General features: G+C 33.6%; 2 protein-coding genes across 2 annotated transcripts in view; one reads left to right on the forward strand and one right to left on the reverse strand.

Annotated features, from left to right (window-relative positions):
* Positions 1-738: 738 nt before the first annotated feature.
* Positions 739-20,884, forward strand: part of LOC113018985 (butyrophilin subfamily 1 member A1-like) — a 74,912-nt gene continuing 54,766 nt past the window's right edge. The window contains exons 1-2 of the mRNA XM_080298690.1: positions 739-888; positions 1,291-1,396. The gene's annotated coding sequence lies outside the window, so the exon portion shown is untranslated. The remainder of the gene's footprint in view (positions 889-1,290; positions 1,397-20,884) is intronic.
* On the reverse strand, positions 9,741-13,021 carry LOC145425572 (uncharacterized). The gene is made up of 7 exons (XM_080298705.1): positions 12,604-13,021; positions 11,561-11,794; positions 11,352-11,463; positions 10,948-11,036; positions 10,675-10,835; positions 10,334-10,511; positions 9,741-9,952 (listed from the first exon to the last, which is right to left on the reverse strand). Exons 3-7 carry the CDS (start codon positions 11,405-11,407, stop codon positions 9,816-9,818), a joined length of 621 nt encoding a protein of 206 aa, XP_080154831.1. The 5' UTR covers positions 11,408-11,463; positions 11,561-11,794; positions 12,604-13,021; the 3' UTR covers positions 9,741-9,815.

A 20,884-nucleotide genomic window follows, 5' to 3' on the forward strand; every position in this document is an offset into this window, starting at 1 on the left:
AAAGTGCTACCAAAATAATTGTAATCATCAGAGCTTCCATTGTTCCCTGAAGACTATACTGAAATGTACAAGCCTTTATACTGGGAGGTAGAGGAGATGACTGGTTAAATATCTCACTTTGATTCATATTTTAGGATCTGAATGAGTTCCACTGGTTTCTGTTAACCAGTGAATCCATCATTACAACATTTTAAACAGCACTGAATCTTTCCTGCTGCTTTGTTGCACACGCATCAGAGTCAGAATTAGATGACTTTATTTATCCCAGAGGGCCAATTAACAACCAACCGAGCAGCATAACATTGAAGATGAGGACAATAAGAACAGGCAATAGAAGTGAAATAAGAAATATACAGTATATACAGTATATACAGTTTTAAAATTACACAGTTTTAAAAATTAAAGTGACTGAAAGTCGAATAAATAACTGAAAGTGATTAAAAGTGAATAAAGTGTCGGCAGTGTAAAAAGAGTGTAGAGTAGTTTATGTTTATGGGTGGAGTTAAAAAGCAGATTGTCTTTGGGGACAAAGGTGGCTCTCTTCCTCTCAGTCCTGCAGGAAATGCAGCGGAGGCATCGCATTTTGTTTTTTCAAGTATGAAACGTCCATGACGTCAAAGGGGTGAATAGTACCGCCCCCTCGATGGAGCCCCCCAACCATTGAGTCTCCAAGCGCTCAGTTTTTGGCCAATAGAAAAAAGGAATCCAATCGGTTCAAGATCTTGATAAAGGGTCGGGACTAGAAAGAAAGGGAGCTAAAAAAACAACATTTTGACATTTGTTTGGGTTACATCGAGGTGGCGGTACTATACATGTGGGTGCGGGAACTAAGCCGTTGTGGTTTCCAGTCACAGTTTGCACAGGTTTTCATGGTCTGGACGCTTCAAGGTAAACAGGTTTATGTTGAGATACCTTCATGTTGTAGATGATGAAAGCTGTCAGTGACTTTGACACTGAAAAACTTAAACGTGGTGTTTCTCAGAAAAGTTTGGCACTCATTAGAAGCGATTGTTCTTTGTCAACAATTATTGGCTTTATTGAGGTTCATTTGTAATACCTATGAAGTAAAACGGAACTAAAAGTTCAGTCTGATTTAAAAATATGACTCTAATGTCTGAGTGTTGAGATTTAACAGAGTTATTAACTGTTTTCCACCTTCTGCAGCACACCCTCTTGTCCAGTTTGTCTCCTGCTTTACGTCTGCAGACTGACACAGATCCACATTTATACCTGTGTACTGTGGCTGTGGACATTTGCGTGGCGTGTTTTTATTATTTCTTTCTTCTTTAGAGTACCAGAGTGCCTGAATGCCTCCCTGTCAAAGCTGGTTGCTGCTGACACTCCATGGAGGGGGTTTCACTTTGGATTTTAATTCTGTGCTTCAGATTCATTAAAGGTAAATAAAGCTGTTTCTATCAGACTGTACTTTGACTTAATTTTGTATTTAACTGGTAAGTAATGCTGAGAGATATTTTTCCAATATTAATTTTTAATGTTCACATGGCATTTATTAACCATCCACTTTTCAAAACAACCAAGTTGACACTTTCAGGTTAACAGCTAAGATAAGGCGCAGTGAGGCTGCAGCATAACACACAAGAGAAAACGTCACTTTCCAGTTGCACTTCCCAGTCGTTTAACAAGAAAAAAGTCCCCCCGCGCGTGCGCACACACACACACACACACGCACGCACAAACACATCCTCCAACCCCACACACCCATATTTTCCTCCATTGTGGTTTTTACGCTACGTTCACACCTACACGGGTATTTTTGAAAACGCAGCTGTTTCGTCCACACGTAAACGGCGTTTCGAATCAGCGAAAACTGAGATTTTTTAAAACTCCTTTTTTGCGTTTACGTGTGGACAAGGAATACAGAGTTCATCACGCAACGTCAAAGGTATGTGCCTTTTTTCACGTCACGCTGTGCGTCACGTTATTACTTACATGAGATGAATTGCAGAATGGCAGATAGAGACAAAATACCGTTAATCTGACTATCTGCAGGTTTTACATGCTTACATATAAACACGCAGTTACTGTCCCTCTATTTACAAAGGCAGAGGCGTCACGGTGTAATTATTTTACGTGTTGTTGTTTTTTTCCTGTGTAATAATATTCAACATTGCTAACAAATCATTTTTCAAAAATGACTCTCTGTGCAAAATGGGTTTAAAAACATAAACAACTGTGGGATACTGTTTGTCCGGGATTTGAACAGCCCAGCGGTGTTCCCAAAGAAGGAAAAACCAATTCTGCAGGGGAGACCTACCTCAGCACTTGTGCAGGTGAAACCAAAGAGAAGATATGCTTCACCATATTTTCTTTGGCTTACAATAAATTTGGTTTGGAAACATATTCAGCTATGCTTCATCTCCTGCTTTGCGTTTGTGTGGGCGCCCCGTGCTAGCAGTGTCCAAGCATTGTTTTTTTGTTTTTTTCCCCTTTTCAACCCGCGCCCCCCCTGCAATGGCTCTGTGCCCCCCCTAGGGGGCGGGCCCCACATTTTGGGAAGGTCTGCACTAAAGAGTTCACAATAAGACCATTAGATGTCAACAAACACCTCATGACTATGTTAAACACAGCAGTAGTTTTTGTTTCTCCTGCAGCACAATCCTGAAACTGTTTCAGAGTCTGTGTTTCCAAACTGAGCTGATAAGTGTGTAAAGTAACATCTGTGTTGTTATTATAACATGGTTTGTTATAATATCATTGGTTATAACATGGCTGGTTATAAAATGGTTATAACATGGTTGGTTATATCATGGTTATAACATGGTTGGTTATAACATGGTTTGTTATAACACGGTTATTAACATGGTTGTTATAACATGGTTGGTTAAAACATGGTTGATTATAACATGGTTATAACATGGTTGGTTATAACATAGTTATAACATGGATAGTTATAACATGGTTATAACATGGTTGGTTATAACATGCTTATAACATGGTTGGTTATAACATGGATGGATAAAACATGGTTGGTTATAACATGGTTGGTTTTAACATGGTTATAACATGGTTGGTTATAACATGCTTATAACATGGTTGGTTATAACATGGTACGTTATAACATGGTTGTAACATGGTTGGTTATAACATGGTTATAACATAATACGTTATAACATGGTTGTAACATGGTTGGTTATAACATGGTCGGTTATATAATGGTTATAACATGGTTGGTTATAACATTGTTATAACATGGTTGGTTATATGATGGTTATAACATGGTTGGTTAAAACATGGTTATAACATGGTTGGTTATAACATGGTTATAACATGGTTGGTTATAACATGGTTGGTTATAACATGGTAATAACATGGTTGGTTATAACATGGTTGGTTATAACATGGTTGGTTATAACATGGTTGGTTATATCATGGTTGGTTATAACATGGTTGGTTATAACATTGTTATAACATGGTTGGTTATAACATTGTTATAACATGGTTGGTTATATCATGGTTATAACATTGTTATAACATGGTTGGTTATATCATGCTAAGAACATGGTTGGTTATAACATGGTTATAACATGGTTGCTTATAACATGATTATAACATGGTTGGTTATAACATGGTTATAACATGGTTAGTTATAACATGGTTATAACATGGTTGGTTATAACATTGTTATAACATGGTTGGTTATAACATGGTTATAACATGGTTGGTTATACCATGGTTATAACATGGTTGGTTATATAATGGTTATAACATGGTACGTTATAATATGGTTGTAACATGGTTGGTTATAACATGGTTATAACATGGTTGGTTATAACATGGTACGTTATAACATGGTTGTAACATGGTTGGTTGTAACATGGATGGTTATAACATGGTTGGTTATAACATGGTTATAACATGGTACGTTATAACATGGTTGTAACATGGTTGGTTATTACATGGTTGTAACATGGTTTGTTGTAACATGGATGGTTATAACATGGTTGGTTATAACATGGTTGTAACCTGGTTGGTTATAACATTGTTATAACATGGTCGGTTATATCATGGTTGGTTAAAACATGGTTATAACATGGTTGGTTATAACATGGTTATAACATGGTTGGTTATAACATGGTTGGTTATAACATGGTAATAACATGGTTGGTTATAACATGGTTGGTTATAACATGGTTGGTTATAACATGGTTGGTTATATAATGGTTATAACATGGTTGGTTATAACATTGTTATAACATGGTTGGTTATAACATTGTTATAACATGGTCGGTTATATCATGGTTATAACATTGTTATAACATGGTTGGTTATATCATGCTAAGAACATGGTTGGTTATAACATGGTTATAACATGGTTGCTTATAACATGATTATAACATGGTTGGTTATAACATGGTTATAACATGGTTAGTTATAACATGGTTATAACATGGTTGGTTATAACATTGTTATAACATGGTTGGTTATAACATGGTTATAACATGGTTGGTTATACCATGGTTATAACATGGTTGGTTATATAATGGTTATAACATGGTACGTTATAATATGGTTGTAACATGGTTGGTTATAACATGGTTATAACATGGTTGGTTATAACATGGTACGTTATAACATGGTTGTAACATGGTTAGTTGTAACATGGATGGTTATAACATGGTTGGTTATAACATGGTTATAACATGGTACGTTATAACATGGTTGTAACATGGTTGGTTATTACATGGTTGTAACATGGTTGGTTGTAACATGGATGGTTATAACATGGTTGGTTATAACATGGTTGTAACCTGGTTGGTTATAACATTGTTATAACATGGTCGGTTATATCATGGTTGGTTATAACATGGTAATAACATGGTTGGTTATAACATGGTAATAACATGGTTGGTTATAACATGGTTATAACATGGTTGGTTATAAGATGGTTGGTTATAACATGGTTGGTTATAGCATGGTTGGTTATAACATGGTTATAACCTGGTTAAATATAACATTGTTATAACATGGTCGGTTATATCATGGTTGGTTATAACATGGTAATAACATGGTTGGTTATAACATGGTTATAACATGGTTATAACATGGTTGGTTATACCATGGTTATAACATGGTTGGTTATATAATGGTTATAACATGGTTGGTTATAACACGGCAATAACATGGTTGGTTATATCATGGCTATAACATGGTTGGTTATAACATGGCTATAACATGGTTGGTTATAACATGGTTATAACATGGTTGGTTATAACATGGCTATAACATGGTTGGTTATAACATGGTTGGTTATAACATGGTTGGTTATAACATGGTTGGTTATAACATTGTTATAACATGGTTGGTTATATCATGGTTATAACATTGTTATAACATGGTCGGTTATATCATGCTAATAACATGGTTGGTTATAACATGGTTATAACATGGTTGCTTATAACATGATTATAACATGGTTGGTTATAACATGATTATAACATGTTTGGTTATAAGATGGATGGTTATAACATCGTTTGTTATATCATGGTTGGTTATAACATTGTTTGTCATAACATAGTTGGTTATAACATGGTTGGTTATAACATGGTTGTTTATAACATGGTTTGTTATAATATGGTTATTAACATGGTTTGTTATAACATGCTTGGTTACACCGTGGTTATAACATTGTTTGTAATAACATGGTTGGTTATAACATGGTCGGTTATATAATGGTTATAACATGGTTGGTTATAACATTGTTATAACCTGGTTAAATATAACATCGTTATAACATGGTCGGTTATATCATGGTTGGTTATAACATGGTAATAACATGGTTGGTTATAACATGGTAATAACATGGTTGGTTATAACATGGTTATAACATGGTTGGTTATAAGATGGTTGGTTATAACATGGTTGGTTATAACATGGTTGTAACATGGTTGGTTATAAGATGGATGGTTATAACATGGTTGGTTATAACATAGTTATAACATGGTTGGTTATAACATGGTTATAACATGGTTGGTTATAACATGGTTGGTTATAACATGGTTTGTTATAACATGGTTTGTTATAACATGGTTGTAACATGGTACGTTATAACATGGTTGTAACATGGTTGGTTATAACATGGTTGTAACATGTTTGGTTATAACATGGATGGTTATAACATGGTTGTAACATTGTTGGTTATAAGATGGATGGTTATAACATCGTTTGTTATAACATGGTTGGTTATAACATTGTTTGTCATAACATAGTTGGTTATAACATGGTTGGTTATAACATGGTTGGTTATAACATGGTTTGTTATAATATGGTTATTAACATGGTTTGTTATAACATGCTTGGTTACACCGTGGTTATAACATTGTCGGTAATAACATGGTTGGTTATAACATTGTTTGTCATAACATAGTTGGTTATAACATGGTTGGTTATAACATGGTTGGTTATAACATGGTTTGTTATAATATGGTTATTAACATGGTTTGTTATAACATGCTTGGTTACACCGTGGTTATAACATTGTCGGTAATAACATGGTTGGTTATAACATTGTTTGTCATAACATAGTTGGTTATAACATGGTTGGTTACACCGTGGTTATAACATTGTCGGTAATAACATGGTTGGTTATAACATTGTTTGTCATAACATAGTTGGTTATAACATGGTTGGTTATAACATGGTTGGTTATAACATGGTTTGTTATAATATGGTTATTAACATGGTTTGTTATAACATGCTTGGTTACACCGTGGTTATAACATTGTCGGTAATAACATAGTTGGTTATAACATTGTTTGTCATAACATAGTTGGTTATAACATGGTTGGTTACACCGTGGTTATAACATTGTCGGTAATAACATGGTTGGTTATAACATTGTTTGTCATAACATAGTTGGTTATAACATGGTTGGTTATAACATGGTTGGTTATAACATGGTTTGTTATAATATGGTTATTAACATGGTTTGTTATAACATGCTTGGTTACACCGTGGTTATAACATTGTCGGTAATAACATGGTTGGTTATAACATTGTTTGTCATAACATAGTTGGTTATAACATGGTTGGTTACACCGTGGTTATAACATTGTCGGTAATAACATGGTTGGTTATAACATTGTTTTAACCTGGTTAAATATAACATTGTTATAACATGGTCGGTTATATCATGGTTGGTTATAACATGGTAATAACATGGTTGGTTATAACATGGTTATAACATGGTTATAACATGGTTGGTTATACCATGGTTATAACATGGTTGGTTATATAATGGTTATAACATGGTTGGTTATAACACGGCAATAACATGGTTGGTTATATCATGGCTATAACATGGTTGGTTATAACATGGCTATAACATGGTTGGTTATAACATGGTTATAACATGGTTGGCTATAACATGGTTGGTTATAACATGGTTATAACATGGTTGGTTATAACATGGTAATAACATGGTTGGTTATAACATGGTTGGTTATAACATGGTTGGTTATAACATGGTTATTAACATGGTTGGTTATAACATGGTTGGTTATACCATGGTTATAACATGGTTGGTTATAACATGGTTTTAACATGGTAGGTTATATAATGGTTATAACATGGTTGGTTATAACATGGTACGTTATAATATGGTTGTAACATGGTTGGTTATAACATGGTTATAACATGGTTGGTTATAACATGGTTATAACATGGTTGGTTATAAGATGGATGGTTATAACATGGTTGGTTATAACATGGTTATAACATGGTTGGTTATAACATGGTTATAACATGGTTGGTTATAACATGGTTGTAACATGGTTGGTTATAAGATGGATGGTTATAACATGGTTGGTTATAACATGGTTATAACATGGTACGTTATAACATGGTTGTAACATGGTTGGTTGTAACATGGATGGTTATAACATGGTTGGTTATAACATGTTTGTAACATGGTTGGTTATAACATGGATGGTTATAACATGGTTGGTTATAACATGGTTATAACATGGTACGTTATAACATGGTTGTAACATGGTTTATTATAACATGTATGATTATAACATGGTTTGTTATAACATGGTTGGTTATAACATTGTTTGTCATAACATAGTTGGTTATAACATGGTTATAACATGGTTAGTTATAACATGGTTATAACATGGTTGGTTATAACATGGTTATAACATGGTTGGTTATACCATGGTTATAACATGGTTGGTTATATAATGGTTATAACATGTTTGGTTATAACATGGTACGTTATAATATGGTTGTAACATGGTTAGTTATAACATGGTTATAACATGGTTGGTTATAACATGGTACGTTATAATATGGTTGTAACATGGTTGGTTATAACATGGTTATAACATGGTACGTTATAACATGGTTGTAACATGGTTGGTTGTAACATGGATGGTTATAACATGGTTGGTTATAACATGGTTATAACATGGTACGTTATAACATGGTTGTAAGATGGTTTATTATAACATGTATGATTTTAACATGGTTTGTTATAACATGGTTGGTTATAACATTGTTTGTCATAACATAGTTGGTTATAACATGGTTATAACATGGTTAGTTATAACATGGTTATAACATGGTTGGTTATACCATGGTTATAACATGGTTGGTTATATAATGGTTATAACATGGTTGGTTATAACATGGTACGTTATAATATGGTTGTAACATGGTTAGTTATAACATGGTTATAACATGGTTGGTTATAACATGGTACGTTATAATATGGTTGTAACATGGTTGGTTATAACATGGTTATAACATGGTACGTTATAACATGGTTGTAACATGGTTGGTTGTAACATGGATGGTTATAACATGGTTGGTTATAACATGGTTATAACATGGTACGTTATAACATGGTTCTAACATGGTTGGTTATTACATGGTTGTAACATGGTTCGTTGTAACCTGGATGGTTATAACATGGTTGGTTATAACATGGTTGTAACATGGTTGGTTATAACATGGTAATAACATGGTTGGTTATAACATGGTAATAACATGGTTGGTTATAACATGGTTATAACATGGTTGGTTATAAGATGGTTGGTTATAACATGGTTGGTTATAACATGGTTGTAACTAGGTTGGTTATAAGATGGATGGTTATAACATGGTTGGTTATAACATGGTTATAACATGGTTGGTTATAACATGGTTGGTTATAACATGGTTGGTTATAACATGGTTGGTTATAACATCCCAGATAGCAAGGAAACATTGAAACACTGTTGAGTCAATATCAGGCTGTGTCATTGAATCAACGTTGAAGTGTTACGTTGACCTAACGTCACTCTTGCACCCTTTTTTAACGTTGAAACAACGTCAGGTTTTGATGTTGAATCAATGTTGAAACCTGACATTGATTCAACGTTGTATTTTCTAATACTGTTGACATTGAAACAATGTCAGATTCTGATATTGAAACACTGTTGAGCTATGGTGTTGATTTTCCACCTCTTTCGCACAGTTGCTTTTTATTAAAACAACAGTTAAATCATGACTGGAAATCTACCTTTCTTTATAGGTATTTTAACCAATACTAAACTACTGCATGTTTCCATCAATACTTAAACCACCTAAACACATAATTGTACTTATTCCTTAAATTGGACACCCTTTATAAAAAAAAAACCAAATGTCTCACAATGTATCATGTCAATATTAATATCCTAAAATAAGAAAGCATTGCATGTGATGTAACAGAGAAAAAAAAAAGGTCAATAGTCATGTTTCGTTTGCTAAATACTTTATTAAAAGACAGTTTCCTATTTACATTTATATGTTTCACAGAAGTTTGTAATTTTTTACTCTGGGATGGGGATGCATGATGTGCGTCCTGCACCACCCAAACGATCTGGGGCGTATCGGAGCCATTTCTGCACTGCTTGCGCAAAGACAAACTCGGACATAGAGTTTGCCCCTAACTGCTGCGTCAGGCCATCTAGGACAAAAATACACACACACACACACACAAACAAAAAAAGTGAATTAGAGCACGTGAATAAGCTCTTGTTAACTGTCTTCAGCGGGGAGAAAGTATGTAAACTCCTAGGCTGATAAACATGAAAGTCACCAGGCGTAAATCTGCAAACTGCCGCATTTGATTCCCAAAGAGCTATGAGCGGAAAAAGTGATAAGTCTTAGCATGGTGTGCCGTGTATCCTTTAAAACAAAATAAACATGGGGTCCTCGGGCTGTAGAAACTACAACCCGAGGACTAAACAAGCCAAAGACCAAAGACTCCATCTCCAGATTAACCGGACATGAAAGTCTTGTTATTAAGAAAGACAAAGTAATATAGCAAAAAAACAGTAAAACTTACCAAATATGCATTTGCAGAGCGCTGTATCTTTAAATGCCATTTTTTGCTTTGTCTGGTCCTTGGTTTTTTTCCCTGCCCAGTTTAGTACCGAGGCCAGCTCGTTTGTAATGGCATAAGCCATTACACGGCGGACTCGCACCTCCAGTGTGGTCCTTCCAATCAAGGCAAAGCGTCTCACCTATAGACACATTTTAAGAGATGGAATTAGCGTGTCTCATGTCTTAAATGTGTATGCAAGTGCTTGTGTGTTTAATCAACAAGCCGTTGTTATGTATTTAAATCACATCTGACAGCTATTACACTTTATAGTTACAAAGTGTATATAACCTTTATATACTTACCATTGCCTTATTTGCCTCTTGTGATTGAAGAGCTGGCTCTGCATTGTTTAGCTCCTCGATGTTGTGCAAGGGCAAATCCAGAGGCAGTACCCCAGCATCTACCGATTCATTGCGGATGGTTCTGACCTCCTCACGGAGTTCATTAACAGCTCTCGTCAGGTCTGACAGAAAAAGATAAATTTTTTTAAGTATTTAAGAATACAGACAACTTGTCAAAAGTTTCCTTGTGTCACACACAGATATGTACAAAGACACTAGACAGTATTTTATTACCTGGTATTTTCACTCGAGGGGCCTGGGGAAACCATTTCTTTGTGGGCTGCTCATCCTCTGAGTCACTATATGTGTACAGGGGATTTGGTCTAAAGAAAAAAAGTTGAAAACGGTCATAAGTAATTACAAATGTGCTTTTGGAACATTTTTTCCTAAAGTTACAGTTTAATTTATAACAACACACACAGGAAACGGAGATGTGCAAGAAGGTACAGTATACAAGGAATTTTTGAAGTGCACAAGTGTACACGGCTTTGCATTTATAAAAAGTTTACAAGCTTCCACTTTTTGGACTATATTATGTGGTGATATTGCAGTATGCAAGCACCACAGATATGTACAAAAGACAAGATCATAAATTCTTAGCAATCAAAGATATGTTTGTGAAATAAAAAAAGTTTTACTTGTGCTTTCTTTTATGACTGGTCTGAGTTTCAGCTTCGGACTGAAGGTCAGACATATCACAGTGTTCACTTAGATATTTCTGAAGACTGCGTTCTGCTTTGTGAAATGTGTCTGGAAGTACAAACACAATGTATGGCCAGACATAAATTAGGACATGAAAAACTTGTTATTGTTACATTTATACAACACCAATCCAGATGATACCCACCATGGCTTATTAGAAGTCGGACTGGTGCATAGGTGAGCCATGTTGAACCAGGATGAACTCTCCTCTTTACTGCATCGTGGATCCTGAATGTGTCTCACGGAGGATATGGAGGCCATGACAATTTCTCCCCATTTATCCATGATCTAGGGACTATTTCTGTACCACCAGTGCTGAACAATGCACCAGTATTTCATTTTTATCTTTTTTTTAATTTGGAGTCCTTTTTTGCCCTGTCTAGGATAAACAGGAAACAGATAATTACAATATATTTCATAGTCACTACAAAACTTGATCTATTGATTGAACTAAATAATAAATAATAGCTTAAAATGTATATAGGCAACAATTACAAGCAAACCCGTATATGTAAGCATTTAAACACTGAAGATAATAACATTAACAGTATTTTGTCTAAGTCTGCCATTGTAGGAATTCATGGCACCGAGACAAAAACTTGGCGCACAGTGTGGCGTCAAAATAGGCGCACACCTTTGACGCTGCGTTTTCTCCGTCTTCCTCGTCCACACGTAAATGCTAAACGCAGTTTACGTGTGGACAAAAGGTGCAAACGCAAGTTAGGTGAGCGTGCAGCGTAAAGTTTGAATTGAGTGCGAATCGAAGCGGGTGCTCTCCAATCATTAAAAGTAACAAAGTCATTGAACACATTTATACAGTTACCTTTACGTTTATCAATCATATATCACAGATTTAAAATTTTTTGTAGTACTATGCTAAAAAGCAACTACAGAGCGAAAGTCTGGGTCAAGCGCCGAGGCGACGGCAAGAACAAAGGAACCCTCGAAGTGTTAAAGCTAGCTTTGTAAGGAAATATAACGGAAAAGTATGAAAATGTTTTCTTTGTTGATAGACTTTGTTTGCAGTGCAATTTATTTGTTGCCGGATTGTAAGAAGAAAGTAGACACAATTTCGGGCTCCCACATTTTATCCGAAACTTTACATTAACAAGTTTGTTTTGTTTTTTTTACTGTTATTCAAATGCAACCGTGGAAATAACGAATAGAACAAAAGTCATTCATTCTTACCTTATACTAATCGTGGTGCAGGCCAGTGCAGTGCATGAACTTATACCTTCTCCGGTCAATTCCGCTGAGAGTAAATCTAATGTCCCGCTCTACTGTACAAGACAATGGTTACCTGGAGGGATGTACCAATGTGATAGGGGTGCTGCGGAATAGTCCAAGTGGTAGCAGCTTTAATTTCCCGCTCAACCATAAATCGATGGTTTTTCAACGTGATTGTTGTCACCTTGTCAACTATACATAGATCAACAATCAACGATGACAGAACAACAGTGAATCAATGTTATTTCAATGTCAGTGTCAGGTTTCATCAGTATTTCAATGTTGTTTCAACATTGGTTTTGTGTTGACATTTCAATCCTGACGATTCTGATGGTTCAGATGGAAAATCAACATCTGTTCAATGTCTCCTTGCTATCTGGGATGGTTGTTATAACATGGTTGTAACATGGTTTGTTATAACATGCTTGGTTACACCATGGTTATAACATTGTCGGTAATAACATGGTTGGTTATAACATGGTCGGTTATATAATGGTTATAACATGGTCGGTTATATAATGGTTATAACATGGTTGGTTATAACATTGTTATAACCTGGTTAATTATAACATTGTTATAACATTGTCGGTTATATCATGGTTGGTTATAACATGGTAATAACATGGTTGGTTATAACATGGTAATAACATGGTTGGTTATAACATTGTTATAACATGGTTGGTTATAACATGGTTATAACATGGTTATAACATGGTTGGTTATACCATGGTTATAACATGGTTGGTTATATAATGGTTATAACATGGTTGGTTATAACACGGCAATAACATGGTTGGTTATAACATGGTTATAACATGGTTGGTTATAACATGGTAATAACATGGTTGGTTATAACATGGTTAGTTATAACATGGTTGGTTATAACATGGTCGGTTATATCATGGTTATAACATTGTTATAACATGGTTGGTTATATCATGGTAAGAACATGGTTGGTTATAACATGGTTATAACATGGATGCTTATAACATGATTATAACATGGTTGGTTATACCATGGTTATAACATGGTTGGTTATAACATGGTACGTTATAATATGGTTGTAACATGGTTAGTTATAACATGGTTATAACATGGTTGGTTATAACATGGTACGTTATAATATGGTTGTAACATGGTTGGTTATAACATGGTTATAACATGGTACGTTATAACATGGTTGTAACATGGTTGGTTGTAACATGGATGGTTATAACATGGTTGGTTATAACATGGATGGTTATAACATGGTTGGTTATAACATGGTTATAACATGGTACGTTATAACATGGTTGTAACATGGTTGGTTATTACATGGTTATAACATGGTTAGTTATAACATGGTTATAACATGGTTGGTTATAACATTGTTATAACATGGTTGGTTATAACATGGTTATAACATGGTTGGTTATACCATGGTTATAACATGGTTGGTTATATAATGGTTATAACATGGTTGGTTATAACATGGTACGTTATAATATGGTTGTAACATGGTTGGTTATAACATGGTTATAACATGGTTGGTTATAACATGGTTATAACATGGTACGTTATAACATGGTTGTAACATGGTTGGTTGTAACATGGATGGTTATAACATGGTTGGTTATAACATGTTTGTAACATGGTTGGTTATAACATGGATGGTTATAACATGGTTGGTTATAACATGGTTATAACATGGTACATTATAACATGGTTGTAACATGGTTTGTTATAACATGTATGATTATAACATTGTTTGTTATAACATGGTTGGTTATAACATTGTTTGTCATAACATAGTTGGTTATAACATGGTTAGTTATAACATGGTTGGTTATAACATGGTTTGTTATAACATGCTTGGTTACACCATGGTTATAACATTGTCGGTAATAACATGGTCGGTTATAACATGGTCGGTTATATAATGGTTATAACATGGTTGGTTATAACATTGTTATAACCTGGTTGGTTATAACATTGTTATAACATGTTCGGTTATATCATGGTTGGTTATAACATGGTAATAACATGGTTGGTTATAACATGGTTATAACATGGTTGGTTATAACATGGTTGGTTATAACATGGTTGGTTATAACATGGTTGTAACATGGTACGTTATAACATGGTTGTAACATGGTTGGTTATAACATGGTTGGTTATAACATGGTTGGTTATAACATGGTTGGTTATAACATTGTTATAACATGGTTGGTTATAACATTGTTATAACATGGTCGGTTATATCATGGTCATAACATTGTTATAACATGGTTGGTTATATCATGCTAAGAACATGGTTGGTTATAACATGGTTATAACATGGTTGCTTATAACCTGATTATAACATGGTTGGTTATAACATGATTATAACATGGTTGGTTATAACATGGTTATAACATGGTTAGTTATAACATGGTTATAACATGGTTGGTTATAACATTGTTATAACATGGTTGGTTATAACATGGTTATAACATGGTTGGTTATATAATGGTTATAACATGGTTGGTTATAACATGGTATGTTATAATATGGTTGTAACATGGTTAGTTATAGCATGGTTATAACATGGTTGGTTATAACATGGTACGTTATAATATGGTTGTAACATGGTTGGTTATAACATGGTTATAACATGGTACGTTATAACATGGTTGTAACATGGTTGGTTGTAACATGGATGGTTATAACATGGTTGGTTATAACATGGTTGGTTATAACATGGATGGTTATAACATGGTTGGTTATAACATGGTTATAACATGGTACGTTATAACATGGTTTTAACATGGTTGGTTATTACATGGTTGTAACATGGTTGGTTATAACATGGTTGGTTATAACATGGTTGGTTATAACATTGTTATAACATGGTTGGTTATAACATTGTTATAACATGGTCGGTTATATCATGGTTATAACATTGTTATAACATGGTCGGTTATATCATGCTAATAACATGGTTGGTTATAACATGGTTATAACATGGTTGCTTATAACGTGATTATAACATGGTTGGTTATAACATGATTATAACATGGTTGGTTATAACATGGTTATAACGTCGTTAGTTATAACATGGTTGGTTATACAATGGTTATAACATGGTTGGTTATAACATGGTACGTTATAATATGGTTGTAACATGGTTGGTTATAACATGGTTATAACATGGTTGGTTATAACATGGTACGTTATAATATGGTTGTAACATGGTTGGTTATAACATTGTTATAACATGGTTGGTTATAACATGGTTATAACATGGTTGGTTATACCATGGTTATAACATGGTTGGTTATATAATGGTTATAACATGGTTGGTTATAACACCGCAATAACATGGTTGGTTATATCATGGCTATAACATGGTTGGTTATAACATGGCTGTAACATGGTTGGTTATAACATGGTAATAACATGGTTGGTTATAACATGGTTGGTTATAACATGGTTGGTTATAACATGGTTGGTTATAACATGGTTGGTTATAACATTGTTATAACATGGTTGGTTATAACATTGTTATAACATGGTCGTTATATCATGGTTATAACATTGTTATAACATGATCGGTTATATCATGCTAATAACATGGTTGGTTATAACATGGTTATAACATGGTTGCTTATAACATGATTATAACATGGTTGGTTATAACATGATTATAACATGGTTGGTTATAACATGGTTATAACATGGTACGTTATAACATGGTTATAACATGGTTGGTTATAACATGGTTGTAACATGGTTGGTTATAACATGGATGGTTATAACATGGTTGGTTATAACATGGTTATAACATGGTACGTTATAACATGGTTGTAACATGGTACGTTATAACATCGTTCTAACATGGTTGGTTATTACATGTATGATTATAACATGGTTTGTTATAACATGGTTGGTTATAACATTGTTTGTCATCACATAGTTGGTTATAACATGGTTAGTTATAACATGGTTGGTTATAACATGGTTTGTTATAACATGCTTGGTTACAACATGGTTATAACATTGTCGGTAATAACATGGTTGGTTATAACATGGTCGGTTATATAATGGTTATAACATGGTCGGTTATATAATGGTTATAACATGGTTGGTTATAACATTGTTATAACCTGGTTAATTATAACATTGTTATAACATTGTCGGTTATATCATGGTTGGTTATAACATGGTAATAACATGGTTGGTTATAACATGGTAATAACATGGTTGGTTATAACATTGTTATAACATGGTTGGTTATAACATGGTTATAACATGGTTATAACATGGTTGGTTATACCATGGTTATAACATGGTTGGTTATATAATGGTTATAACATGGTTGGTTATAACACGGCAATAACATGGTTGGTTATAACATGGTTATAACATGGTTGGTTATAACATGGTAATAACATGGTTGGTTATAACATGGTTAGTTATAACATGGTTGGTTATAACATGGTCGGTTATATCATGGTTATAACATTGTTATAACATGGTTGGTTATATCATGGTAAGAACATGGTTGGTTATAACATGGTTATAACATGGATGCTTATAACATGATTATAACATGGTTGGTTATACCATGGTTATAACATGGTTGGTTATAACATGGTACGTTATAATATGGTTGTAACATGGTTAGTTATAACATGGTTATAACATGGTTGGTTATAACATGGTACGTTATAATATGGTTGTAACATGGTTGGTTATAACATGGTTATAACATGGTACGTTATAACATGGTTGTAACATGGTTGGTTGTAACATGGATGGTTATAACATGGTTGGTTATAACATGGATGGTTATAACATGGTTGGTTATAACATGGTTATAACATGGTACGTTATAACATGGTTGTAACATGGTTGGTTATTACATGGTTATAACATGGTTAGCTATAACATGGTTATAACATGGTTGGTTATAACATTGTTATAACATGGTTGGTTATAACATGGTTATAACATGGTTGGTTATACCATGGTTATAACATGGTTGGTTATATAATGGTTATAACATGGTTGGTTATAACATGGTACGTTATAATATGGTTGTAACATGGTTGGTTATAACATGGTTATAACATGGTTGGTTATAACATGGTTATAACATGGTACGTTATAACATGGTTGTAACATGGTTGGTTGTAACATGGATGGTTATAACATGGTTGGTTATAACATGTTTGTAACATGGTTGGTTATAACATGGATGGTTATAACATGGTTGGTTATAACATGGTTATAACATGGTACATTATAACATGGTTGTAACATGGTTTGTTATAACATGTATGATTATAACATTGTTTGTTATAACATGGTTGGTTATAACATTGTTTGTCATAACATAGTTGGTTATAACATGGTTAGTTATAACATGGTTGGTTATAACATGGTTTGTTATAACATGCTTGGTTACACCATGGTTATAACATTGTCGGTAATAACATGGTCGGTTATAACATGGTCGGTTATATAATGGTTATAACATGGTTGGTTATAACATTGTTATAACCTGGTTGGTTATAACATTGTTATAACATGTTCGGTTATATCATGGTTGGTTATAACATGGTAATAACATGGTTGGTTATAACATGGTTATAACATGGTTGGTTATAACATGGTTGGTTATAACATGGTTGGTTATAACATGGTTGTAACATGGTACGTTATAACATGGTTGTAACATGGTTGGTTATAACATGGTTGGTTATAACATGGTTGGTTATAACATGGTTGGTTATAACATTGTTATAACATGGTTGGTTATAACATTGTTATAACATGGTCGGTTATATCATGGTCATAACATTGTTATAACATGGTTGGTTATATCATGCTAAGAACATGGTTGGTTATAACATGGTTATAACATGGTTGCTTATAACCTGATTATAACATGGTTGGTTATAACATGATTATAACATGGTTGGTTATAACATGGTTATAACATGGTTAGTTATAACATGGTTATAACATGGTTGGTTATAACATTGTTATAACATGGTTGGTTATAACATGGTTATAACATGGTTGGTTATATAATGGTTATAACATGGTTGGTTATAACATGGTATGTTATAATATGGTTGTAACATGGTTAGTTATAGCATGGTTATAACATGGTTGGTTATAACATGGTACGTTATAATATGGTTGTAACATGGTTGGTTATAACATGGTTATAACATGGTACGTTATAACATGGTTGTAACATGGTTGGTTGTAACATGGATGGTTATAACATGGTTGGTTATAACATGGTTGGTTATAACATGGATGGTTATAACATGGTTGGTTATAACATGGTTATAACATGGTACGTTATAACATGGTTTTAACATGGTTGGTTATTACATGGTTGTAACATGGTTGGTTATAACATGGTTGGTTATAACATGGTTGGTTATAACATTGTTATAACATGGTTGGTTATAACATTGTTATAACATGGTCGGTTATATCATGGTTATAACATTGTTATAACATGGTCGGTTATATCATGCTAATAACATGGTTGGTTATAACATGGTTATAACATGGTTGCTTATAACGTGATTATAACATGGTTGGTTATAACATGATTATAACATGGTTGGTTATAACATGGTTATAACGTCGTTAGTTATAACATGGTTGGTTATACAATGGTTATAACATGGTTGGTTATAACATGGTACGTTATAATATGGTTGTAACATGGTTGGTTATAACATGGTTATAACATGGTTGGTTATAACATGGTACGTTATAATATGGTTGTAACATGGTTGGTTATAACATTGTTATAACATGGTTGGTTATAACATGGTTATAACATGGTTGGTTATACCATGGTTATAACATGGTTGGTTATATAATGGTTATAACATGGTTGGTTATAACACCGCAATAACATGGTTGGTTATATCATGGCTATAACATGGTTGGTTATAACATGGCTATAACATGGTTGGTTATAACATGGTAATAACATGGTTGGTTATAACATGGTTGGTTATAACATGGTTGGTTATAACATGGTTGGTTATAACATGGTTGGTTATAACATTGTTATAACATGGTTGGTTATAACATTGTTATAACATGGTCGTTATATCATGGTTATAACATTGTTATAACATGATCGGTTATATCATGCTAATAACATGGTTGGTTATAACATGGTTATAACATGGTTGCTTATAACATGATTATAACATGGTTGGTTATAACATGATTATAACATGGTTGGTTATAACATGGTTATAACATGGTACGTTATAACATGGTTGTAACATGGTTGGTTGTAACATGGATGTTATAACATGGTTGGTTATAACATGGTTGTAACATGGTTGGTTATAACATGGATGGTTATAACATGGTTGGTTATAACATGGTTATAACATGGTACGTTATAACATGGTTGTAACATGGTACGTTATAACATCGTTGTAACATGGTTGGTTATTACATGTATGATTATAACATGGTTTGTTATAACATGGTTGGTTATAACATTGTTTGTCATCACATAGTTGGTTATAACATGGTTAGTTATAACATGGTTGGTTATAACATGGTTTGTTATAACATGCTTGGTTACAACATGGTTATAACATTGTCGGTAATAACATGGTTGGTTATAACATGGTCGGTTATATAATGGTTATAACATGGTTGGTTATAACATTGTTATAACCTGGTTGGTTATAACATTGTTATAACATGTTCGGTTATATCATGGTTGGTTATAACATGGTAATAACATGGTTGGTTATAACATGGTAATAACATGGTTGGTTATAACATGGTTATAACATGGTCGGTTATATCATGGTTGGTTATAACATGGTAATAACATGGTTGGTTATAACATGGTTGGTTATAACATGGTTATAACATGGTTGTAAGATGTTACGTTATAACATGGTTGTAACATGGTTGGTTATAACATGGTTGGTTATAACATTGTTATAACATGGTCGGTTATATCATGGTTGGTTATAACATGGTAATAACATGGTTGGTTATAACATGGTTGGTTATAACATGGTTATAACATGGTTGTAAGATGTTACGTTATAACATGGTTGTAACATGGTTGGTTATATAATGGTTATAACATGGTTGGTTATAACATGGTATGTTATAATATGGTTGTAACATGGTTAGTTATAGCATGGTTATAACATGGTTGGTTATAACATGGTACGTTATAATATGGTTGTAACATGGTTGGTTATAA

This window comes from Astatotilapia calliptera, chromosome 3 (genome assembly GCF_964374335.1).
Source record: "Astatotilapia calliptera chromosome 3, fAstCal68.1, whole genome shotgun sequence".
Classification (NCBI taxonomy): Eukaryota; Metazoa; Chordata; class Actinopteri; order Cichliformes; family Cichlidae; genus Astatotilapia; species Astatotilapia calliptera.